Source organism: Hyalella azteca, unplaced genomic scaffold (genome assembly GCF_000764305.2).
Source record: "Hyalella azteca isolate HAZT.00-mixed unplaced genomic scaffold, Hazt_2.0.2 contig15387, whole genome shotgun sequence".
Lineage (NCBI taxonomy): Eukaryota > Metazoa > Arthropoda > Malacostraca > Amphipoda > Hyalellidae > Hyalella > Hyalella azteca.
The window spans coordinates 447932-472063 of record NW_025945243.1 but is presented as its reverse complement, the minus strand read 5'-3'; the positions used below and the strand labels follow the sequence as shown (position 1 = coordinate 472063).

Here is a 24132-nt window from a genome sequence, read left to right as displayed (position 1 = left end):
CTGTAATTTTAAGCAAATGAAAAGATTATAACCATGACCAGCCACATTCACAAGTAAATCCAACAACTTATTATAACAACTAAGAGCAATTGTTGAAATGAACAGGCCTCACATAGGTCACAATTGGAAAGGAGAAAAAAGTTGTTTCAACATAAATTGCAATAGAATTTGACATACTGGGACAAGTCTATTTTGTTGAGAAGCTTGTTGCTCTCAATGCTCTGAACTACACTGGTTTTTCACCTTCACAAAGGACAAAGGTGTTTCAACATCAGCAACAGTCAGCATTGTTAGACAATGTGTACTGTCAAACTGTGTAAGAAGGAACAATTTAAAGAATTTTTGTTAATAACTTCTTAACATGAAACATTTCATAAATGACTTTGGGCTCATTTTAACCCTTTCCCAGGCACTTCAAGGCAGGCAGACATAGAAATTTGATGAAATGATGAATTTGATGAAAAGGAAAGCTATTCACCTTGGCTAGGTGAATAGCTACTAGTATGGAATATATCTACTTGGCAAGCCGCGACTGAATTTTTTGAGCCGTGGTTTTATGGATTTGCCAGCCGTGATTCCATTTCTACACAAACAGTTCAACACTATTTGGTGGAGCCTCGGGTAAGTTTCATTCAAGATGTCGTGCGCTACGTGTGATCGGTATTATTGCAAAAAATCGGTTTTCCGATGCCGACCGCCAAAAATGGATTTCAGATTCGTAATCTACACCCCAAAAAACATATAATTAAAAAAAAACACCCTTTTTTTTGGATGTAGTTAATCTGCAATAATACCTTTCATACCTACTGAAATTATATGATATTAGAGCCACGATATTTCAGACAAAAATAGGACTTTTCCAGACTAGAATAGCTATTCACCTTGGCAAGGTGAATAGCTTTCCTTTGATACAGTGCTCTGCCAGGTGACTGACTATAAATGAAAAGGTGGATCAAAAGTGGACAAACTGTTTCAATTATATAGTACCTACATCAGGTTTGTTATAGAATTAGTTGGATGTCTCTTGTAGTCTTGTTTGATAGACATCTTTCATTTTCATTTTATTTAATGGATTTTTGAAAAATTTTCCATGCCCTTTGTTTGTAATGATCAAGTTTAAGTTAATTATTTAGTTAACCAGTAGTCCAGTACTGTAGTAGGTACATATACCACATTTGGGGGCAGGGCTTAGGTATGGGCAAAACTAAGCTAAGGTAAGATTTTGTGACACAAAAATCAAAGAATGCTAATTTGCGAGTGGATATTCACAATAAGTACACAAAGTTGAGCTATATGAGACGTTTAGTAGGAACGAATATCGAGTAGTGCGGAGATGGTCAAGTAAAAAAAATCAAGTTAATTTTTTGTTTTATTTGTATTTTGTAGCTACTAACATTTAGTGAAACGATGTTCGTAGTTGCGAGGGCCTCGTACTGCTAGAATAAGTTGCAAATAATACTAGCACTTCGATCACAAATGCCACAAAAAACGCAGTTAATAGTTGTTGAATTAACTAATAGTAAAAAGAACACATCACTAACCATGGACACCTGTGAAAGTAAACGGCCCAGCAATCAACATGAATGTTGATGGCTTGATGCAAATGCAACGGCAAACACGCTTCCTGCAGCGGCTGCACCGTTTCAGAAACAACTTCGGTCTTCGGTAGATGGCGTTATTTCGTCAAGGAGCAACGCATATAAAGAAAATTTCATATACAACAACCGTCTTTTGTAAATTGAAAAACAAAGAACATCTAAATTAGGTGTATATAATGCTTATTGAGTTTTTGAAGGATAGTTCTACTGAATTTACGTTCTCAATAGAATCTGAAACACATAGGCGCGACATATAGCGCGGAATTAAATTGTATGAGTAGGAAAAATGGTAAAAATATTATGAACTGAATTTTACAATTTTAACTAACAAACTAATTTTACAATCTTAGCATGAATAAAATTCATGTTTTTTTGTGACCCAATCAATAAAATACAGTTCTAAACGTTGGCGTTTCGAGCAGTGAAAAACCATCACTCGCATAAGCTGGGCGTGCTCTGTGCTACAATACACGTTCTAAAAACAGCGTTAATATTCATACATGAAAAGTATGGGGTCACCATTCAGTAATTCACAGATATATCTATCATGTCTTCCTGTCCCTGTTTGAATGCCGACAGAATGGGGGAAGCCACGGCTTCCTGGGTCAGAGAGTTTCACAGTCTAGTACCGGGTGAAATAGAGTGGTGGTATAATCGCACATCCGTTCCTGATGTAATACCAACACCAAGAACTTCTGTTATTGGCCTCCTCGGGTGCTGCGGACAGCGGCTGAAGCATGTAGAGTGAGACACTAATGTCCACCGGTTCTACGGCGATTTTAGACACCATGCAGGCTTTGCCCGCTGCCCTTCTCTGTGCGGGAGCTCGTGGTCTAATTTTACCACAAATCACGAGGCTCTTAACTGTGGGCTGAAGAGTCGAGGATCCATCTCGAAGATCTACACTAGACTGCCAACATCGCGGAAACTATGTACTGTTGGTGCCACACGAAAGACGCGCACTCTATGATTATTCAGGATTCGGTTGGTGACGGCTCTCGCGGCCTCGCCCGTGTGGCCTTCGCTACAATGGACAACAAAAAGTTTCGCATAAGAGGTTTTTGATGATGGTAACGCCATGGTGAGACCATGACTGTCCACACAAACCTTTCCGGACCAAACCTAGCCCCATTAGCTGCAACAAGGTGGAGAGACGGGGTGGTGTGTGGAGGTTCTTGGGGGTGGTGTGTGGAGTTGTTCGTACTTGTTAAGCTACGTACTGGCAATCAGTACATAGAAAAACTGGAATTTCGCGTTATAACAGATTTTATGGACGAAAATTGTGCACGTTGATGTTCGTGTATTATGTAAATTGTACCGTATTAACGGTATTTGCAGTGTCCAATAGTTTTCCCATTTATTCTTTACTTCATCATTATAGCAGCCATTTCTCGATCAATCTCCTTGTTGTAGATATGTCATAACATATGTTATAAACTAGAATTGCGAAATAGGGAGGGCAATTCTTTAACCATAAGCAACAAATTCATTACAACCAACAAACTGCAGACTTAAAGAGATGACAGGAAATGGAAAAAGACAGGATCTTGTCTATAAAATAACTCCATCCTGAACAGACACTACTCGCAGATTCCTATTAGTACTATACCCCCTAGGAAGGAACGCTATAAAAAAGCAACGCCGCAGAGATTAACGAAACCTTCGGGACTTCAAACGAGCCGGAGACACTAACAGAGGTCGACTTAACTTTAGTTCCGGTACTTGGTTTTTGTGAAGCTACCAAAATGAGATACCTGTACATACTGAGGTTCTAAAACAAAAACAGGATTTCATAATAAAATTTCATTTGACAACGTAAATACAATTACAGTTCAGCATCAATAATAGAAAAAAAATTGAAAGTAACATCGAGACGAAGATGAACAACATAAGAAGCAGAGGTCTCTCACGAAGCAGGACATACATTGCTCTGAGATTCCAGAAGCGCAGCTCCACTGCAATGTGAGGCAGGATATTTACAATAAAATGTTCATTCAATCAAATAAACCTAAACAAAAGAATATGAGGTCATGAGAGGTGAACTTACTAACAAGTCTAAATATAATTACCTGCTCATATCTACTGAGTAGTTCAAGAAAGAATTAAAGCATTGATATCTGGACTCGTGAACAGAAACAGATAAGCTGTTTTGGCTGAAAAAAAAAAAAACAATCCATTGAGGTGATTATCCTCTTCAGTTTTTCTATTGGATAGAATGTATCAAAGGCCATCGGGGCAGAAAGTTTACAAAGTCAAATATAACAAACACACAACAGACGTGTTTTTATTTGACTTTGACATTAACAAGGGTGCAAAGAATATACATGACTTCAGGTACTACAAATGATTGAAAATGAAAGGAATAAGTACAAACTAATTATATAAAGTTAATCAAGAAGCATAAAACCAATGACTGGTAATAACATGGCATCCGCACCATTTGATCGTAAATGAGATGCCACACGTTGAAGAATTATTAAATTTCTAATAATTGGGAAGAAGTGAGAAGAAATATGGCATTTAACTGGAGTCTTGAAAACTTTCTAGACTGCATGATTATCAAGAGGCATCGCCTCATAAATACAAGCTGTTACATGAATGACATGACCAGCTGCCGTAACATCTTACGTTACAACATAGCAGTTGTAATAATGACGGGACGTTAATTACAGTTGTATTACTAGTTGAATGCAGCCACGATGCAAGACATGCTGGGATGGAAGAAAGAGGTAAGGACATGTGCAGGAAGTGCTCGTATCATTCGACTTAATACATTTATGAATAAGAGAGCAACGTGACAACACTGTATCATGCTACGTCAAGTTATGGAGACATTGCACCCATCTTAATGCCGAACAATGGCCGCTTTGTACAGTAAATACAATAAATCTAGATTTATATCCATTCTTGTGTACATCAACACTGACCGGTGTCTAGCGAAAATATAAATATACCTTTGAATAATGTTCTATCAGCTAACTATAACTAATATCTAACTTTGCATTGAGTAACCATAAAAATATACACAACGTCTGACAATACATCCTTGTACAGTAAACTCTTATTACAAAATTCACGGTACAAGCCATATTTTCTTCGTACTAGGCGGAAGAGGACAAGACTGTCTCATTTGATCATTGTAAAATGAAGGCGTAAAACTAATCTATTAATTCAAGACGCCTTATTATATAGAAGGCATAAAAGAAATCAAAAGCCTAAAAAACGTACGAGTCTGCTTACAAGAAGTTAGAAAACCGAACCTCCTACCTGCGCATACACTCAACGAGCGAGAACAGAGGATTTCATCACACAAATATTCAATACTATATAAAGACATAATCCCACAGTCGTGCATGTCTCAATTTCAAGTAGCAAAACAGCCTTACATGATTTCAAACAAAATGAAAAATGCTATTTATAATTTTAGGAGCAAATATCAAATAAAATTAACACATAACGAGATGAATTCATGGTATTATCACGGGAATACAATATAACGTTTAGAAACAGGTAAAAGTTAGAAGGTTCGTGTTCAGAAGTTCAAAGAATTTGAAGACAATCGAAAGCTTGGGGGTCGCTTTCCGTGCTTTATTTCCGCCTGTACTCAACTTCGTCTGAAAATGGTTTAAATTTTCATTTAGAAGTCGAATAATAAATCTAACAGAAATTTCGACAAAAGAGCTAGGTACACAATTCAATATGAAAAATCGTTAATGGCGTTTTGCTAGCAAAGCTGAGACGAAATATTTATTTTAATATCTCAAAGTGAACATTAAATTCAATTACAACAATTCGAAAGGCGAGAATGACAGTGAGCGAAAAAAATGAGTGAAGTGAAATCTGTAAGAAGTTAATAGCAGCAGTAAAACACTAACACGAGGCCAGGAGCAGGACAGAGCAGCTATGATGCCCCTCTCGTTGCCGAGAGAATGGACTGTCACCACCAACCTGCGAAAACAAAAAAAATTATTGTTACAAGTGAACATTGATACTGAGAATACTTCTATCAAGGTAAAGTTCCTTACAATTATAAATTCAAAGAAAAATTTATAAGAAACAACTGAGTGATTATTAAAATGAAAATAACTTTGTATCTAAATGTAATGTGCTGCCAATGGGGGCCAGCATATTGCATTTTCAAGCTCACGCAGCTAATGTCAGGTGTCACAAATGACACAATTTAGTGTTTTTCATGATCCAAACACTGGAAGTCGGCTTATTGTTGAATGGGGCTGAGCTCACCTGAAGCCTGATGAGGAGGAGTGGCAGAACTTGAGAGGCAATCAGATGCTGAGGGAGGTTTATGAGGAGTCGAGCTAACGCGCTGAGGCTCCTCATCAAGCCTCGTCGTGGTTACCTCAGCGCTCTGGTGAGATGGCGAGTTGGGCGACACCGATGAAGCACAAGACACGCGGCACAGCTGAAAATCTCCTGTGCTGCTAACGTCACAGTTTTCAGATTCGTTCTGTAACGTTTGAGTTGAAATGGATACTGATGAATGGCCAGCATCAGAGCAATTACTGCTGCTTGATAGTAGGTGCTGCTGGCCGGCAGAAATTACGGTGCCTTGGGGACTCAAGCCTGCAATGCTCGTCTTTGCTACGAGTGGCTGCTGCATGAACACGTGTTGCTGGTATGTCAGGTAGTCGGGCGCAAGCACGGCTGCAGGAGCGCCCAGACTCCGGGCGCTCATGACAGCTTGGTTGGCGTTATGCGCATAGAGATGCACGCCGCCGCTGTTGTTGCTCACAGCTGGCGGAGAAGATAGACACGTGACGATTTTTCCTCCTTCAGTGGAGGCGCCTTGAGATCTCACAGCCACCATTTGTTGAGCAGGAGATGCAGTAACTCCGACTATCTGCACGGGGTACGTGAGGCACGTGTTGGGATCCGTTGACAAGAAGGTGGCGTCTGAGGGAAGTATGACGCCAGGCGAAGCACTAGAACCCACCAATATAGCGGGAGGCTGAAGCGTTCCAGCCGTCAGAGTGCCTGCCATGCTCGGCCCCACCATCTGTACGACATTGATTGCAGTGGGTGCAGATGCAGCAATCATACTGCCAGCACTGACATTTGTGATCACTTGGTGCGTGCCAGCGCTCGATGCTTGAGAAGTGAAACGCGCTTGTGATCCAGTGACAACTAACTGCTGCTGCTGCGGTCTGCTGTTCACTATGAGGGTTGGCAAAATGTTTGGTAGGGCCTGGGAAGATGAGCTGTTCCTACGACGACGGCGCTTTCTCGGCGGTTGAGGTGAAGGTGCAGGATCTGGAGGAGTGGAGTGAGGAGTGGAAACTGTGGAAGATCCAGATGGGGAGCCAGTGCTGTCAAGACGTCCATCTGTGGTGACCACGTGTGCCACTTGGAGCTGTGGGCTGCTGCTGCTCAGAGGCAGAGGAGTGCGCGTTCCTGATGAGACAGGAGTGGCTTGCTGTGTGGTAACGAAAGCCGTACAAGATGTGGGCAAAATCTGCGCATTACTGCAAATAGCGCTGATGCTACCAAGGCCTCCAATACCGGCAGTTTGTTGAATGATGAGTGGCGTGGCTGACGGGAAGGGGTTGACGAGATGGACGAGAGGTTGAACAGGCTGGAGAGCACTCAGTGAAGCCACATGAGAAGCGTGTTTAGGGCCGCTGACCACCACAACACTGCTGCTACTTACTGCCACTGTCGGCTGCTGAACAAGAATGCCACTTCTTACAACACCGTCGTAAATGCGGTGGTGTAACGATGTCGCTAGAGTGCTTTGCTGCGAGCCCCCTACTGCTTGTGGCAGGAATGGAGGTGTGTGGCGAGCTGTGGAAGCAGTTACAGATGCAGAAGATGGTAAGCTACACGACACGCCATCCGATGGGAAAGAAGAAGCACTGGAGCACACGTGGGAGACAGGAGGTAAAGGAATGCTGCTCACAATGTTTTGAACCATTTCCAATGGCGTCTGCGAACATGTACTGCTAATAGGTCCTGGGCTGAGTGGTTTATTGCTACTATCGCTCTCATGAGCATTGCTTATAAAAGAACTGTGTCTAGTTGCAAGACGACCGCGCAATGGTGTATTTAGCACATCAGGGTCGATACTTGTATGATTATTTGGTTTAGTAGCCTGATTCTTCAGGGTAGCCAGAGATGATGCTGAAAGTGCTTCTGCGCTATTGGAGCAGCCATCATCAGGATCGGAAGTTGTATCGTTGCTGGCATCATCGTCGCCACAGTCCGTGTCTTGTGTGTCATCCTTATCCACATCAAAGTTACTCGTGGGACTTGCCCGCAGCACCCGACTCCTTATGGCGAGCATCTCTGTGCCTAGAGCCTGAGAGGCTTGGCCAGTTGAGCCAACGTTGCTCCGCCACTGCTGAGTCTTACAATCTGATGTAGAATGAGAGCTGTCAAAACTGATGCACGCTTTAACTCCTTCATTAGATTTGTCAGGAATATTAGTGGCTTTAGGACTAAAAGTTTTCCTAGTACTAGTGACGTCATCACTAACACCACTTGTCTCAAGCCTAGCTGAAGATCGCGTAAACGCCATTTCACCATTTGGTTGAGAAGTCTCCGCTTTAGAAAATGTCTTATGGCCAGGATTTTGGGTGAAACTTGACTGGGTATTCCCATCAGGACGGTTATGATGTACATTTTCTGGCGGAGAATTGTGAGCGCCTGCACCACTGGAAACAAGATCACACTGAGATTTGAGGTCAGGAACGCGAAGCTCGGAGGAAGCGGAGCTTGACTCGGGCAGTGCCCACTTTGGCTTTTTATCGGATTGGTTGACACTACTATCATTTCCCTCCTGTTTAACACTATTTTCTGACTCTGGCCGAGAAGGTATCACAGATAAGTAGCCTCGTTCACTTACACGCGGGGAAGACGATTTAGGTCTGGCAGGCAAGGACGACATCTTCGGCGTCGGCGTGGAAGAACATATTGCTGTGATAGTTATGCTTTCGGCCATGGACGGCAATGCTGATATTGAGCTACTTTTTGCTGTCTCAGAATTTCTGAGTGAAACGTTTCCTTCAGACTTGAGCTGCAACAAGCCATTTGGTAGTGTACAAGGAACACTGGGGGATCGTCCTAAAGTTGTTGAACCACAAGATGAAGTGGGCAAAAGCGTATTATTGGGCTTAGTAGAGGATGGAGGGATGGGAATGGAATTCTTCGATGAGATTGTCTGTAAAGAGTTATTGAGCAAATCTGTAGAGCAGTTCTGAGTCATGGCACTCGGCGGAGACCCTAGAGCGCCAGATGCTGACAAATTTACCACGGGACCATCTGACTTGAGTTCCACTGGGCAAGTCTGCCTAGGAAAAGCCACCGATCCTTGAGGGGAAAACTGACCTGGCCCACCGGCCATTGTGCTGTTCAGCATTGCGGTCTGCTGGGCAAGGTAAGCATTTGGATCCTCCAAGAAGGAAGGCACAACAATAGGAGATCCTTCGTCAGCAACCTTGGGACGTTTTCTTGCCCTGCTTATTGCAGCTCCACCCCCACGGCGTCGCTTGATGCCTCCAGACTTGTCATCTTCGGGTGGCCATTGAGAACCCATACGCGGCCCCATAGGCATTCGGTACCCTCCTGCCGGGGCCGGGAAAGGACCTCGCATCATTGCGCCGCGTGGCACCATGGGCTGCATCATGCCACCTCGCATAAAGCCCGGTCGACATGGGTCCTGCGGCATAGTATGACAAACATTACTTCATGACTAGTAACCATGATTTGCCTAGCAGAATTATTCAACACTTGGATTTGCCTAGCTGTCAACATGATTTGCCTAGCAATCAACAGTTGGTCTCACAGTTCTATTGAAATTTTTTTCTTGCAGTAAATATGATTGCACATAAATGCGACTGATGAATGGTAACCTGGTAAATCCTTTCATGCGTTTCATAACTGAAATTATTTTGCAACATACAAAACCAATGAGCCACTCAAGAATATTTCGGCTGAATAATTTAATTCCGTGATGCCAAATCAAAAATATTTCAATGTTAATAAGATATGACCTCACTGGAGCAGGTACACAAGCATGAGGCTCACCTGCATTTGATGTTGCGCTGCAAAGCCTCGTTGTTCAAAATGCGGACTTTGGAGCATCATTTGCTGCTGAATTGGGAAAGCCTGATGATGGATCATTTCTTGAGGCTGCATCATCATTTGAGGCTCTGGTGAAGGTTGCATCATCATTCTCATTTGCTTCTGATGCCCCATTTGCATAAACTGTTGCTGCCGCTGATGGCTAATAGTAGGACAAACTGCGTCATTTGAACCAAACCCGGCGTCGTTACCCTTTTTATTGTCAGCCAAGGACACAGACCTAGCGGCTGCATTAGCAGGTCCTCGAGCCGGACCAGCAGCAGTAATAGGCTCGGCTGCTGACGCTGAGCATGACACGACTGGTGCAGTACCAGCCACGGATGACACAAGCGACACGCTGCACGCCGGCGACGATGTTACTAGGATAGAAGATGACGTCGCGTATGCTTGTGACGCGGATAGCACAATATCGGCGGCGCAACTGGCGAATTTTTTAGGGGATAAGCTATTATTGGTGCCCATATTTCTTATAGATATCTCGGATATAACGGGATTTGGAATAGAACTGCAAGCAATTGTTGATGAATTGGCTGGTTTTGAAACCGGGACGTTCAACGAGGACGGATTAGATTTAGGCAAGTGAGGCGCAGCAGCCGAGATAGCAGAATTGGAAGAGGTATTCTTAATGGCAATACACATGGAAGTGCCAGCTATGGCAGTAAATCCCGTTGAAGAACTAGCTACGGCCAAAGAATTTTTCAAAGGGTTTTTTGAAGGCAAGCTGGAAAAAACGGATGCAGTTGTTGGCGATGGCGAAATTGATATAGTTTTAGATGCAGTTCCTGAGGCACTTTGAGCAGGCAACACAGAACTGCTGAGGGAAGCTGTTGCCGGGAAAGTAACAGTAGAGGAGCTCGTGACTACGGCGGTAGAGCTCAACACTCCAGGAGACTTGGCGATGGTTGCGAGGGCGCCGCTTGTTCTCAGGCTACCCGGTGACACTGTGCTGGATGAGCAGCCAGGGGGCGGTGCAGAACTATTCCCATCTGATAAACGGCATAATTTCCAATTAGCAGCTTTCATTCGAAATTAAAAAACAACAAAAACACGACAGAAAAAAGGTATATGAATGTGTAATTCCTGGCAACTAAGAAAATATGGATACAAAATATCAATATGAATAAGTACAAAAGATATACTGCATCGTTAACAATAACACTGAAAGAAAATTTTTTTCTATCCAATTCGGAAAACTCACGCGAAGAGGAATGTGTGTGGGTCGGCGTGACACCACCAGTCTTGGGCTGAATGGCCTGCGTCAGAGTGGCATCACTGGAGCTGTCACAACTGGCTGGTCCAGGTTCAGTCTTCGGGCAGGGGTCGGTTTGCTTGTGACTGGCGGCTGGTTGAGGGAGTTGGTGGTGGTGAGGAAGACAAGAGTTAGCGGACATTTGGTGATGAAGAGGAGGAGTTGCATGTGGTGGGTACCCAGCATGAGGAATGAGCTGTGTGTGAGGGCCAGCAGGAGACATGTGGTTGTAATGACACACAGCTTCATGACAGGGGCGCGACTGTAGCCCTAGGTGCTGCTGTCGGGTGGCAGTCATATGCTTGGTGAAGGCATCTGCCAGCTTGCGGCGATGAGTACACGACTGTAGCACGTCTTTATTGTTCAGCTCAGCCGGAAGTGTGGGCCGGTCAGGTACCTGAAATATCAAGAATAAGAAACCAATATGAAACATAGTAGCGCAAGTAACAAATGCACGTTCTATATATCTGTCAATTTTGAAAATAAATTAAATGCAATGATTCTGCACCAGAAATTATTCAATTCATAATTTGTTGCCTAAAGAAACATTATTATGATTTTTTTTTGTGGCAAAAGTCCATGTTCATATTTTTGTTCTGTAGTACCGGTACCGCTAGAGATATAAAGCGTCTTGCAAGAAAGTGCCCAATAGAAAATTACAAGGATAATTTCTGAGAGAGATTTTCATTTTTTGGAACATTTAGCCAATGGTTCCCACAGGTGCATTTAAAATATTGATTATTTGCACGGAATACCTTTAACAACATTCATTTATACGTATTGTTCATATTTATTAACAACATTCATATCTTAACAACAAAATCAACTGACTAAGAGTTGTTCTAGTTTTTGCCATGCACGAAGAAAATCTCTAAAGTGAGAGCACAGAACTCACGTTTGGGTCAAAACAGAAGACGCTGGCCACCTTCAAAGGACACTGCAGCCCACACTTGCATGTGCCTTCAGTAGTCAGGTATTGTGATACTGCAAGTGCTGAGCTTAGTTCATTTCCACTTGGACTGCACAAAAACAGACGATAAATCATTAAAAGACATTAATAGTTAATATGGTTAACAGGAATTGACAATGAATAAACAAATTTAATGGTTTCCATTCATTATTTCTGTAGTTAATTTGGATATTATTAAATCTAATAAAAAAAGTTCCCGGCAGCTACATATCATGAAAGAATCTCTTTCATGCAATATAATAAAACAAATATGTACCAGAAGATTCAATAATACAATCAAACCAAAGAACTCTTCAGCGCAAAAGGTTCACTTACACAAGTGAATTTAAAAAACAAATCAGTAGCTAAATTACCTGACATAGACAACGCGATTAGCTGAGATAATCCGCCTCCAGCCAAAGGGCACGACCACGAGAAGTGCTCCAGGATGACTTGGTGTGGAGTGCATCAGAGAGTTGTTTGTAGGAGCTACTGAGTAGGCGGTGGGAGTTATTTCATCTCCAGCTAGATTAGGATTTGAACTAGAGAAGCTTTGAGTATTTGCAAAACTGACATGACACTCCTTTGAAGGCACAACATTCACTTGACTAGATGTAGATAAAATTTTACACGCATTGGGGCTTTCGACCATCATGTGAGATGCATTAGGTGTTGATGACCTTCCTGACATGAGCTGCACGCTGTCACTGCTACCAGACCGCACACTTGAATCGACGCCACTGTCAACAGATGCACCGTCATATCCCACTTTATTGGTTTCGTTTTCCGAGCTATAATTGTTCGTGAAATTTGGTTTATCGGCATCAATTGAAGGACTTGGAGTAATACTGTGAGGCACAGGAGTAGAGATGCCAGGTAGCTCTTTTTGCTGAGGCACCTTCTCACATTCATTAACTGGCTGCCTTTGCTCAAAACTGGAAGATCTGCTGGGAGAAGGCCACACTGACGAAGAACTTTTTAGCTCATTTTGAGAGGATAGTTTTGAGCTAGTTGGGCCGTTATTTCCTTGTGCCGAATTCAAGGACAAAAAAGCATTATTATCACTATTAATGGAACTCTCGACAGCCATGTTTGGCTTAGTTGCAGTCCCAGTACCAGGAATCCCACAAGCTTGGCGAGGACCGTTGAAATTTGAATGGCTTAAACCAGAAGAACAGTCATCACGAGCAGTTAACTGATCTGTGTCAATGTTTGTTCTTGTTCCAATGAGTGCAGGCTGTGGGGAAGTGCTATTTTTAATATTACTCGAATCAGAGGAAATAGAAACAGAAGGCATACTGTAATTAGAGGCTAATTCTTGATTTGGAGAAATTTCTTGGTCGGACTTCATTGGTTGATCTCGCGTTGGGCGTTTTGCTGGCCCAATCTGTACTGCAGCACGAGGTATTGCTGTCGCCACAGGATGATCTGAATGAGGCAGCTGAACATCAGAAGTGCGATTCACGTTGGCATTGTCACTGGAAGATGAGCAAGCGCTATCACAACGTGGGCTCTCTTCACTTGCAGTTTGCGCCTCTGTCCCACAGCCTGGTTTCTCGCTACTACACACTACTCCTTTGTTGCCTATGCTGCCATAATTATTAAATTGTTGAGACGAATTGGCGACAGATGTCATACACGCCTGGCTCAGAGAATTACCTCCTCCATTAACATACATTGCCTTGGAAACATTCATCTGAGGCCTGGCAGGAGTAATCATAGAATTGCACATGAAAGCATTAGGATGCTGCATGTGTTGCTGGTGACACATGAACTGCTGAGGTGTAGTCTTGTGGTGAGCATAATGTCCCATATGATGCTGGTAGCCCATGGGCTGCTGGCAGTAGTGTTGGTTGGACTGTCCACAATTGTTAGCACCACAGACATCCATGTATGCATCTCTCGACATCATGACGCCGTTACTTTTGTAGTGCATTGAGCGACCATCCATGCAGTGCATGAGAGGTGCACCTGCTGGGGAACAGCCCGTACCAGCAATGGCCCCGGGTGCCCTCAAGGCTGGTGGTGACATCACTGGCCCACCGTATGCAGAGCAGCTTCCATCACCAAGTGAGCCCACACAGCCCATGCTTCCCAGTCCACTGGCACCCACCATAGGTCCTGGCAGACGTGGCCCGCACATCATTCGTGCGTGACACAAGCCCACACCACCGCTGGCAGACATGTTCATGCCACCATTACCTGGCATATTCATCCCATTATTGCTTAGCATATTCATGCCATTGTTGCTGGAGAGACTAATGTCATTGTTGTTAGGCATATTCATGCCATTATGGGTCATCATATTCAATCCATTGTTGCTCATCATGTTCATTCCGTTGTTACTCATCATATTCATGCCATTGTTGCTGGGCATGTTCATGCCATTGTTGCTTGGCATGTTCATGCCATTGTTGCTAGGCATGTTCATGACACTGTTGCTGGGTATATTCATGCCATTGTTGTTTATCATGTTCATCCCATTGTTGGTGGTCATATTCATGCCATTAGTGTTAGGCATATTCATGCCACTGTTGCTAGGCATGATCATTCCATTAGTGTTGGACATGTTCATGCTATTGTTATGCATGATCATGCCATTGCTGTTAAGCATGTTTACACTATTGTTGTTGGGCAAGGTCATACCATTGTGGCTTGGCGTGTTCATGCCATTATGGTTTGGCATGTTCATGCCACTGTTGCATTGGACATTCATGCCGTTAATACCAGGCATATTCACACCACCATGCCCCGTCATGCTCATACTACTACTGTTCATGCCATTGGCTGCCGTCTGGCCGGGAATATTCATACTGTTGCTGGAAGGCACACTTGTGCCGACACTGGGAGTCACGTTCATAACACTGCTAGAAGACTGGTTCAATGCATTCTTTGACACCACATTTATACCACTATTGATGCATGCAGAATTATTAGAATGAAAATTTATTGCACTTGGTGATACATTAGCAGCGTTTGGGCCATGGTTGTTGGCAGGGATGTTGGATCCCATACTTGCTGCATGATACTGGGTCATGCTGACACACTTCTTGACAGGTCTGTTCATGGAGTGGGAACCCATCATGCTCATTGCATTATTTGACAAACTACCAACATTATTGGGCATCATGTACATGGCGTTGCCGGGCATCATATTCATGGGAGCATTAGGTCCCATGTTCATTTGGCCATTGGAAGCCATACTCATAGCAGCATTTGCAGCCATGTTAGGCACACCATTGGCCATCATGTTCATAGCATTGTTGGGTACCATGTTCACATTGTTTGGTGGCATATTCATGGGGCTTCCAGGCATCATATTCATGGTGTTATTCGGCATCATATTCATTGCATGATTGGGCATCATGTTCATACTATTTGGACCCATATTCATGGAATGATTAACATTATTTGGAGCCACATTCATTACACTACCAGGCATCATATTTACTCCACCATTGGGCATTTGCATGTTTGCAGAGACATTCATATTCATACCATTATTGTGCATAATATTCATGCCACTATTTTGCATCATGCCTGTATTGCCAGAAGCCACGTTCCCTGGATTGTTACCAGCCATGCTCATTGCATTCACAGGAAGCATGTTCATTGTACTGGTAGGTGGCATAAGTGATGCCTCATTACTTGAGGCCATATTCATTGGAGGCCCATTGTTCATGTTTATTGCATTGCTGGGATGCATGTAGCCAGGAACTTTCCCAGCATCCCCATTACAGTTATTGGCATACATGCTGGCATGTGTGTGGCTCTGCAACCACTTTTTGACTAAATGAAGTAGTCAAAAGTGCTTCCACCTCAGGGCATAAGGTTTCTGAGGAATCACATATTTTGTCAGGAGAGATGGTCATGAGGAGAAGAGACTCAAGTGAACTTGTACAGAAGTTCACAATAATTTATTGTTCATGAAGATTCTTCATGGAGGAGTGTTGACAGGGAAGCTGCCTTCATTTCACATCCTGATAGCCCAAACCTGCATTACATAAAAAAATTAGTAACAACTTCCCAGTGATTTTGGCAGTGTGAAATAAATGGATTCACTGCTTAAAATTTTCACAGATCAAACAATATAATTTTTCCAAATATTTTCATACTGAGGGTTCAATTGGGTTTTTATGATTTACGGTATATATCTAAACAACAATCAAATATCATGGATCTCATTTACGTAAATTTATATAAATATTGACAACTCGTCACAAAAATGCTATATGGTTATTTCAAACTTAGGGTATGTGAAAAGACAATTAAATTCATGAGGCTAGCAAAATTACACAAAAATACTCACCACTTGAATTAAATGCCCATAAAGAAACCATCAAATGGAATTATGGCATAACTTCACATGGTTATTCCCATGAATCTGAAATAAAAACACTGTCAACTTTCTTAAAGCCACTCACTATGGTACTTAGACATTCATCACAAAAACATGTATATACTACGGACGGTTTACTATGACAATAAAATTATGCTTTAGAAATGTTAGACTTGCAATAAAAAATGAAAGTATAATTCAACTTCAACAAAATGGCTAATGGAGAATGAAAAATCCTTTGTCTCTTTCCATATTGATTGTAAATTGGGCTATATGGAGAAGAATATATAATTAAAGACTCCCTGATATAGGCTGCACTTCTTGATCTAGTTTTCTCTGGGGCAATGAATTTGGCATCCTCAACATACGGTACACTGTGTTGTGTAATATACCTATACTGAAAACCTGCAACTAAACATGATTGCCAAATAAGCACATGATGTCCATATAGAAAACTTGAAACAACACTAATATCTTGACATAAAAGGCCCAATTTTACAGCTTGACAATCAATTAATCTATTTATGCTTTTTCTCGAAAATGTTCAAATTACATATAAATGACAATTTTAGACCAAAATGGCTTGATTAATAGCAGGAGATAGATCAACATCTCAACCTAAAAGCATTGTAACAAACAAATGACCTTCTAATTGAATTCCTTTTCTGAGTCCTATCAATAAAATAGCAAAGTAGGTATCATGGATACTACTATACCAGCATTATTGTAACTAAATTTTTGAATAAAATCTATGAATATATTGGAAAATTGCAAATTAATTGGAAAATAAAAAGTTTTTTTTATGCAAATATGTAAGACTAAAATGACACATAACTGGCTTGCATATGCAATTAAAAAATTCCAACTTCATTATAAATATAAAATCTCTAAAGTGGTGCATTTTAAATAAATTTGGAATCTATGGCTGACTCATGCACTTTTGATAACAATTAGCTGGTAGATAACCTATCTAGCATGAATATCTTGCACAATGAATAATGTCACAAAGGCTCTAGTCTTGACCGTTATTACCCCATTTGATGCTGTATGATGTATAGCCCAACTAAAAGCTGGTGCTACTGATGGCTGTGACAGGCCTTTAACAGATATGCAGTCACTAATACTCATACATATGTGGACCCACAATGCATATAAACCTTTGTCTACAATTGCGTAGCCTGCATCCATATTTAAACTATTTTTTGTATAAAAAATATATTTTAAACCTTCATCAGAAATGATGCAAATATTAATTAGCTTGAACTGAATATGTAGTAGGTATATTAAAGGCTTTAAGACTAGAACATCCATTCCAGTTCATTATAAAATCAAACAAAGATTGCTAGTGATGCCTGAATATTAGTGGCATAGGAGGCATCTTGAATTGGCTCTGCTCACTATCAATATTTAGGATTAAATTTACTAGTAATCCTTTTAATATGAGATAGTTGGAAATTGTATATTGAAATGTCTTCCACATTGGCAACTGGAATTCTGTTAACCCACCAAAGAACAGAAATTCGCACAGTTGAATGCGTGATTTCATTGCATAAGCAAAAATGTTAGTTTGCTCCGTCAAATAGCTTACGCAGTGTGCATCATGTTAAACTATTGTTGGTGGCATGATTGATTATTAATTCATAAATGTTAATTTATTGTGTTTGACTTAAGATGAATTGCTAATGAATTGATACTTAGTCTAATTGAAATCTCAAAGTGTTGCAACCTTCTTTCTTGATTCTTTCAAGTGTAATTTTAATCCCTCTTATTTTATCCTTTCTATCTTAACTAAAATTTTTTTTACCGAAAAAGTGGCAGAAGTGGATTGAGAATAATACCGTATAATACCGTCAACGTATAATACCGTCAACGTATAATACCATCAACCAGGGCTACTTGGGACAGATTTGAACGATTAGTTTTAAATAACAGTTAATAACTTCTCATGATGAAACATTTCATAAACAAGTTTAGTCTCATTTTATAGCTAATTGGCAGGGCTATGGAATGGCGTTGTCAAAAAAATTCCATATGCTATTCATAAGGTGCCAGAGGCAAAATAGAGATTGTCTGGAGTAGCCCGGTCGGTGGGGGCTACTCGGGACAATGGGAATAAAACTTCATTTCAAAACATTTGAAGCATGCAGAGCCTACTCATCCATTACTAACAATACTCAGAAGTCCTCCTCTTTCATTGTAGATGATGTAGAATGGGTCATAAAAGCCAGGGTCGTAAACAAAGTCAGAAATGCTGGAGTGACTTTGGCCATCGTTTATGACCCTGCTTTTGTTTGCAAAACAAAAGCTTATTATTGATGGGATATTACTGTATTATTGATGTGATATTAAGGTATCCATGAACATGCCATTGAGCATTTACAACAACCTTGTCCACTGCAAGCTTCATATCAGCAGCCTTATAACATTTTTTTCCTATCTGTAAGCTTACAGGAAGGCTCATAATTTCACATCATTTTAATTGGGATTTCCTGTGATCATTAACTTCGCGTGATCATTAACTTTGCGTGATCATTAACTTGGCGTGATCATTAACCTTGGTGAAAGGAATGTTTGAGTGACAACCAGCCTATCTTTTGGAGAAATAAATCATAGTTTAGGTCAATTACTTTTCATTCTATAATGCCTGGTGCACAATTCTATACATGACATGCTATGCACAATTTTGTGATGACCAATGATGTACTAATTTTTCCATAAGTGAAATTTTTTTTGCTGAGCAAGGAAAATGTGATCAATATTCTTTGTTTTTAATCAATTTTTTTCGTAATTGAAGCCTTCGCTAACTGAGGTTCTACCCTCAATGCGTGTTTGGGGGTGTTCCGAATAGCCCCGGGGGGGTGTCCCGAGTAGCCCCGCCGTGCAGAAATGGCTGCCATTTCTTTTTGGAATGAGATAGGCAAATTCTGTCAATAACATTTTCAAGCTGACACCTGGGTGCAACTTTTATGTAAGTAAAATTTTTTAATACAGCGAATATTTTTTTTGCTACATACCTTAGCAGTTGCAACTTTACAAAACATAGTTTTTCACCATTTTTTTCAGGAATTTTTCAAAGCAAGTAAATGTAGTGTTTTTCGACTTCCTTTATACTAGATAGATAGGAAAAATAGTTACGTTTACACCACTATTTTTAGTTTTGCAATATTCCAATTAGTTTCGCTACTACAACAGTTTTACGACGTGTCATAGGCCTGTCCCGAGTAGCCCCGCCTGTCCCGAGTAGCCCAGGTTGACGGTAGCCATAATTCTTAGAATTCCATCCTGACTCAGGGAAAGGGGGCTGGAATGGGAAAAGATGGCAGAACAACCAATGAAAGTAAGTCATTGCCCTTTTTTTAAGTCATTTATGGCACTTTGGAACCAACAGAAGAAAACTAGGAAATTTCACAGTTCAAATCTGTACTTTCTTATTTCAATCAATTTTGGGAGTTGTAACGGTCCCACACGGTCACAAGCGTGGAAAACATCTACCTTTAGGGCCACAACAAGAACTTTCCTGCCATTTCTGGAACTGGGAAATTTCTGTCAGATGAACAGTCAAAAGGGGTAAAAAGGGACGGCAGGGTAATAAGGGACAGTCCTCCAACATTTTGTAGAAATGTTGTAGCAGCCAAACTAATTAAAATATTGCTAAACTAGAAATAATGGTGTAAAGTTCAACATTTTTACTATCTATGCAGCATATAGAAAGTTGAGAAATCATACATTTATTACCTCTAAAAAATCCCTGAAAAAAGTGTGAAAATGAGATTTTGGAAAAGTACCTCTGCTAAGGTCTGTAGCAGAAAAAATATTTGTCGCATTGAAAAAATTTACTTACATAAAAGTTGCACACTGGTGTTGGCTTAAAAACGTGATTGATAGAATTTGAGTTTCTCATTCCAAGAAAAAATGGTGGCCATTTCTGCAAGACGGGGTAATAAGGGACACCCCTAAAATGGCATTTACAGTAGAACCTTGGTTAACAAAGGCTCCAGGTAATGAAAAAATCAATTAACAACAAAGAATTTCGATTACATTTACCTTGCTCAGTGAAAAAATTTCACTGTATAAAAAATTACTGCATCAGTCATCACAAAATTGTGCATAGAATGTCATAGATAGAATTGAGCACTGGACAACAAAGAATGAAGAGTAATTAACCTAAACTATGATTTATTTCTCCAAAAAATATTATGGTTGTCACTAAAATATTCCTTCCTGTTTCAGGTACGTTTTTTACAATCTTTTTTGTTATAGGGAAATCACATGACTTGATTAAAATTGTGCGAAATTACAAGCCATCCTGTAAGCTTACAGATAGAGAAGAAATGCTATATGGCTGCTGTTATGAAGCCTGCAGTGGACAAGGTCATTGTCAATGCTCAATGGCATGATGATGATGATCACCACAACGTCACTCGACTGAGTGCCGCCCAGGCCCACCCCCCTCCGGAGCGCCGAGCCGGTCTTGCCACACTCTGACCAATTGGGACACTTCCACTGGCTTATTCCATAGATCTTCAGGCTGCAGGCTGGTTGGAATTTCAGTACACCCAAACAGATGTTGTGTGTTGTGGGTGTGGTTTTGACACAGAGGGCATGATGGTGTTGGGTAATTAGCCTCATAGATCTTATTGAGGTATTCTCTAAGCATTGGGCATTTCCCCGCCCTTAACTGCGCCAATGTACGCCTCATGCCTCGGTCCAAAGTCCTCTCTATTTCGTTTACTTTAGGTGCAGGTGCATTTAGAATCTTGTTGGGTGTTCTCGATTCTAGGTATCTCTCAACTGCGGTGGTATGCAATGTCCTCATGTTTCTATTCACCACCACGCTGCTATCACTGTTGTTGTTGTTGCATTCATACACTTTTATGCTATACTCGCTGTTGTATATGGTCTTTTTTATGAGTCTGATTGGTTCTTGGTTCATCAGACTTCTCAGTGGGTGTTCTTCCAGTTTGCTCTTCTCCCTCAGTTGCGAGGCCGTCATCTGCACATGGTTCTTCAGAGGCAGGACAGATGTTTCGTCATGAAGATGTTGTGCGTTGGTGTTGCGTGTGTGTCCTGTGGCAATTCTCAGGGCAGAGTTCTGAACAGTTTGTATTTTCTGCCAGCCACTTTGCAATGTTATGGGACCCCATATACTACTTCCATACTCCAGAACTGGACGTATCAGCGCCTTGTAGGTTTGCACAATAGTCTCCGTGTCCTTTCCCCAGTCAGCTCCAGATAGGGCTTTTAATATGTTGATGTTTTTCTTCACTTTGCTCGCAGTGCTTCTTACATGTTCAGAGTAGGTCATCTTTGGATCAAAAGTCACTCCCAAGATTCTCGGATGTTTTTCCATTCCCAACGTTGTTCCTCTTACATTGAGCTCCAGGTTGACACTGTACTGCTTGGGATCCGGTGTTAATAGTGTGACTTGAACAGGTGGTTGTTCTCTATCCATTCTGTAAGGCTGTTAAGGTATGTAGTGATGTTGGATTTGGCTGTCTGTAGATCTTTATGACTTGCCAATACCGTGATGTCGTCGGCATAGGTCACCACTTCAATTCCCACTCCTTCTTGCGGTGTTGGTAGGTCCGACATGCATATGTTAAACAGTACTGGGGACAGCACTCCCCCTTGAGGTACTCCTCCATGATAAGTTCTTTGTCTGGATTTGCTTCCGCAGTAGTCCACATAACCTTTCCGTCCTCTTAGATAGTTTGCTAGGAACTTAACAATCTGTTTAGGTATAGGTGTTAGCAGTAGCTTTTCTATCATGCTTTCATAATTGATCGTGTCGAAAGCGCTACTCATGTCTAAGGCTACCATTATCGTTCGTTTGGGAGGCGCCTCTTCATTAAAACCGGCACAGATGACATCGTTTATTTTGTGCAGTGCTGATGTTGTTGAATGCAATCTTTTGTATCCATGTTGGTGTTGGATGTTGGGGATGTCTCTTTCAATTTTGTTCAATAGAACTCTTTCCAGGATCTTCACAATTGGCAACAGGAGCGAGATTGGTCTGTATGACTTGCCGATCTTACGATCTTTTCCCGGCTTTGATATGGCTATTATTCTTGCTAACTTCCATTGTTCTGGTATGTTATTCCTGTTGACCACTTCATTGAATAGCCTTGTTAGGTGTTTTATGGCCACTGGTCCAAGGTGTTTTACGTGTACCGGTGTTATTCCATCTGGACCCTCTGATATCTTGCTTTTCGATCTTGCTATTGCCTTCCTCACCTCATCTTCAGTTATTACAACCTCCTCTCTCACTATCTTCTCTAGCTTCCTGTTAGTTGTTCTTTTGAGTCTGCTGCTCACCTTCTTTGCGGATCCTGTGTATAGCTTGGCAAAACCTTCTGCAATTTCTTTCTTGGTCTTTTTCAGCTTCGTTCCAAATTTGATCATGATATTAGTTACTCTTTCCTCGGTCTTACCCTGAATTCCCTTCATCACTTTCCAGTATTTATCCGTGTTTTTCCTTTGATCCCAGTCTTCTGCAACAAATGTTTTCCATTTTTCCCTCTTATGCTTCTTGATGTTTTCATTGATGTTGTTGTTCAGCTCTTTTACTCTCTCTGGGTCTTCTCCAATGAGTCCAATCTCTCTGGTGTTGTCTCTTTCTCTTATTTGTTCCTTTATGCACTCCGGCAGGGGATTTATTTTTAGTTTTACATTTCCTTGTGGTATGAATTTCTTGCTTGCTTTCCTTATTGCCAGTTCTATTCTCTTTGTTGCCTCTCCGATGTTATATGGTCTTCCATCGTCTACTGTTAGCATACTGTCAACATATTCTTTGTAGCAATCCCACTTTGCTTTCTTGAAATTAATATAGGTCTTCTGTTTTCTTATACTCTTTTCCTTATTGTGGGTTTGTATTTCCAGTATTATTGGGAGGTGGTCTGATGATGTTGTTGTCATCGTTTCCCATTTTTAGTATCTCTTCAGGTCTTGTGAGAGTACTGTGATACCGGGCGATGTTCATCTTTGTGTCTGATCAAATGGTATTCTAGTAGGTGTTTCTTCATTCATCATGGTCATATCTGAGGTGAGTAGCAGCTCTTCTATGTATATTCCTCTGGCATCTGTGATGCTGGAATGCCAGAGAGGAGCATGCGCGTTCACATCTCCTGCTAGGATGGTATCAGCTGTTAGTAGCTCTTGGATGCACTGGTTTGTTCTTATTTCATCCTGATCAGCATTGATATCTCTTGGTGGTATGTATATATTTGCCAGCCTCAATGTGAAGTTCCTTCCGTCTCTTATTTCCACTACAGATCTCTCTGCTCCATTAATATAAGTTTGGAAGTTGGTGAGCTCCCTGAATTGAAGATTGCTATGGATGTAGGTTAGCAACCCTCCTCCGCCATTTCCTTGTGGTCTGTCACATCTGACTGTTGAGTACTCTTCCAGTATTGGTGTTTTGTGCTGTTTTTGAAGTTTGGTCTCCTGGATCATTATGACATGCGGTTTCTTCTTTTGCACTACTTCCTTCAGTTCCTCAAGTTTGTTTCTTATTCCGTTGATGTTAAGCTGTAGTAGTGTGAGGTTTATTTTCCTCTTTCCTCGCTCCTTGTCCTTGTGCTGCTGACACGTCCACTTTTCTGTGTATTGCTCTGCCTTTATTTTTGCACATCTCTCATGAACCCAATGCTGCTCTCTTGCATTGCATCTAAGTGAGCACTGTGTCCTCTTGATGATGTTATTGCACAGGCTACATATCCACTTTGGACCAGGATTGCTCTCAATATCTCCCGCCAGCAGTAAGTATTCCCTGAGCCAGAGGACGGGTCTCCAGCTCAGCATCACCGAAAAAACGGTGTAGCCTGACTGCATCTTGTGATGCAGTAGGATGATTGCTGTGATTTGCATCCGAAGATGGTACTCCCACGACGTACACGCCACA

General features: G+C 41.5%; 1 protein-coding gene across 2 annotated transcripts; it reads right to left on the bottom strand.

Moving 5' to 3' along the window:
- Window positions 1–3386: 3386 nt before the first annotated feature.
- LOC108672838 (mucin-12) lies at window positions 3387–16312 on the bottom strand. 2 transcript variants are annotated; one of them, XR_001930930.2, is made up of 8 exons: window positions 16203–16312; window positions 12268–15887; window positions 11840–11963; window positions 10894–11341; window positions 9639–10681; window positions 5841–9270; window positions 5474–5546; window positions 3387–5212 (listed from the first exon to the last, which is right to left on the bottom strand). XR_001930930.2 is itself a non-coding variant. In XM_018160582.2 (7 exons), exons 2-7 carry the CDS (start codon window positions 15645–15647, stop codon window positions 5536–5538), a joined length of 8436 nt encoding a protein of 2811 aa, XP_018016071.1. In that variant the 5' UTR covers window positions 15648–15887; window positions 16203–16312; the 3' UTR covers window positions 3387–5535. The 2 variants fall into 2 exon arrangements, 1 of the variants encoding a protein (XP_018016071.1); XM_018160582.2 differs by having other exon boundaries at window positions 3387–5546.
- Between the last annotated feature and the right edge of the window lie 7820 nt (window positions 16313–24132).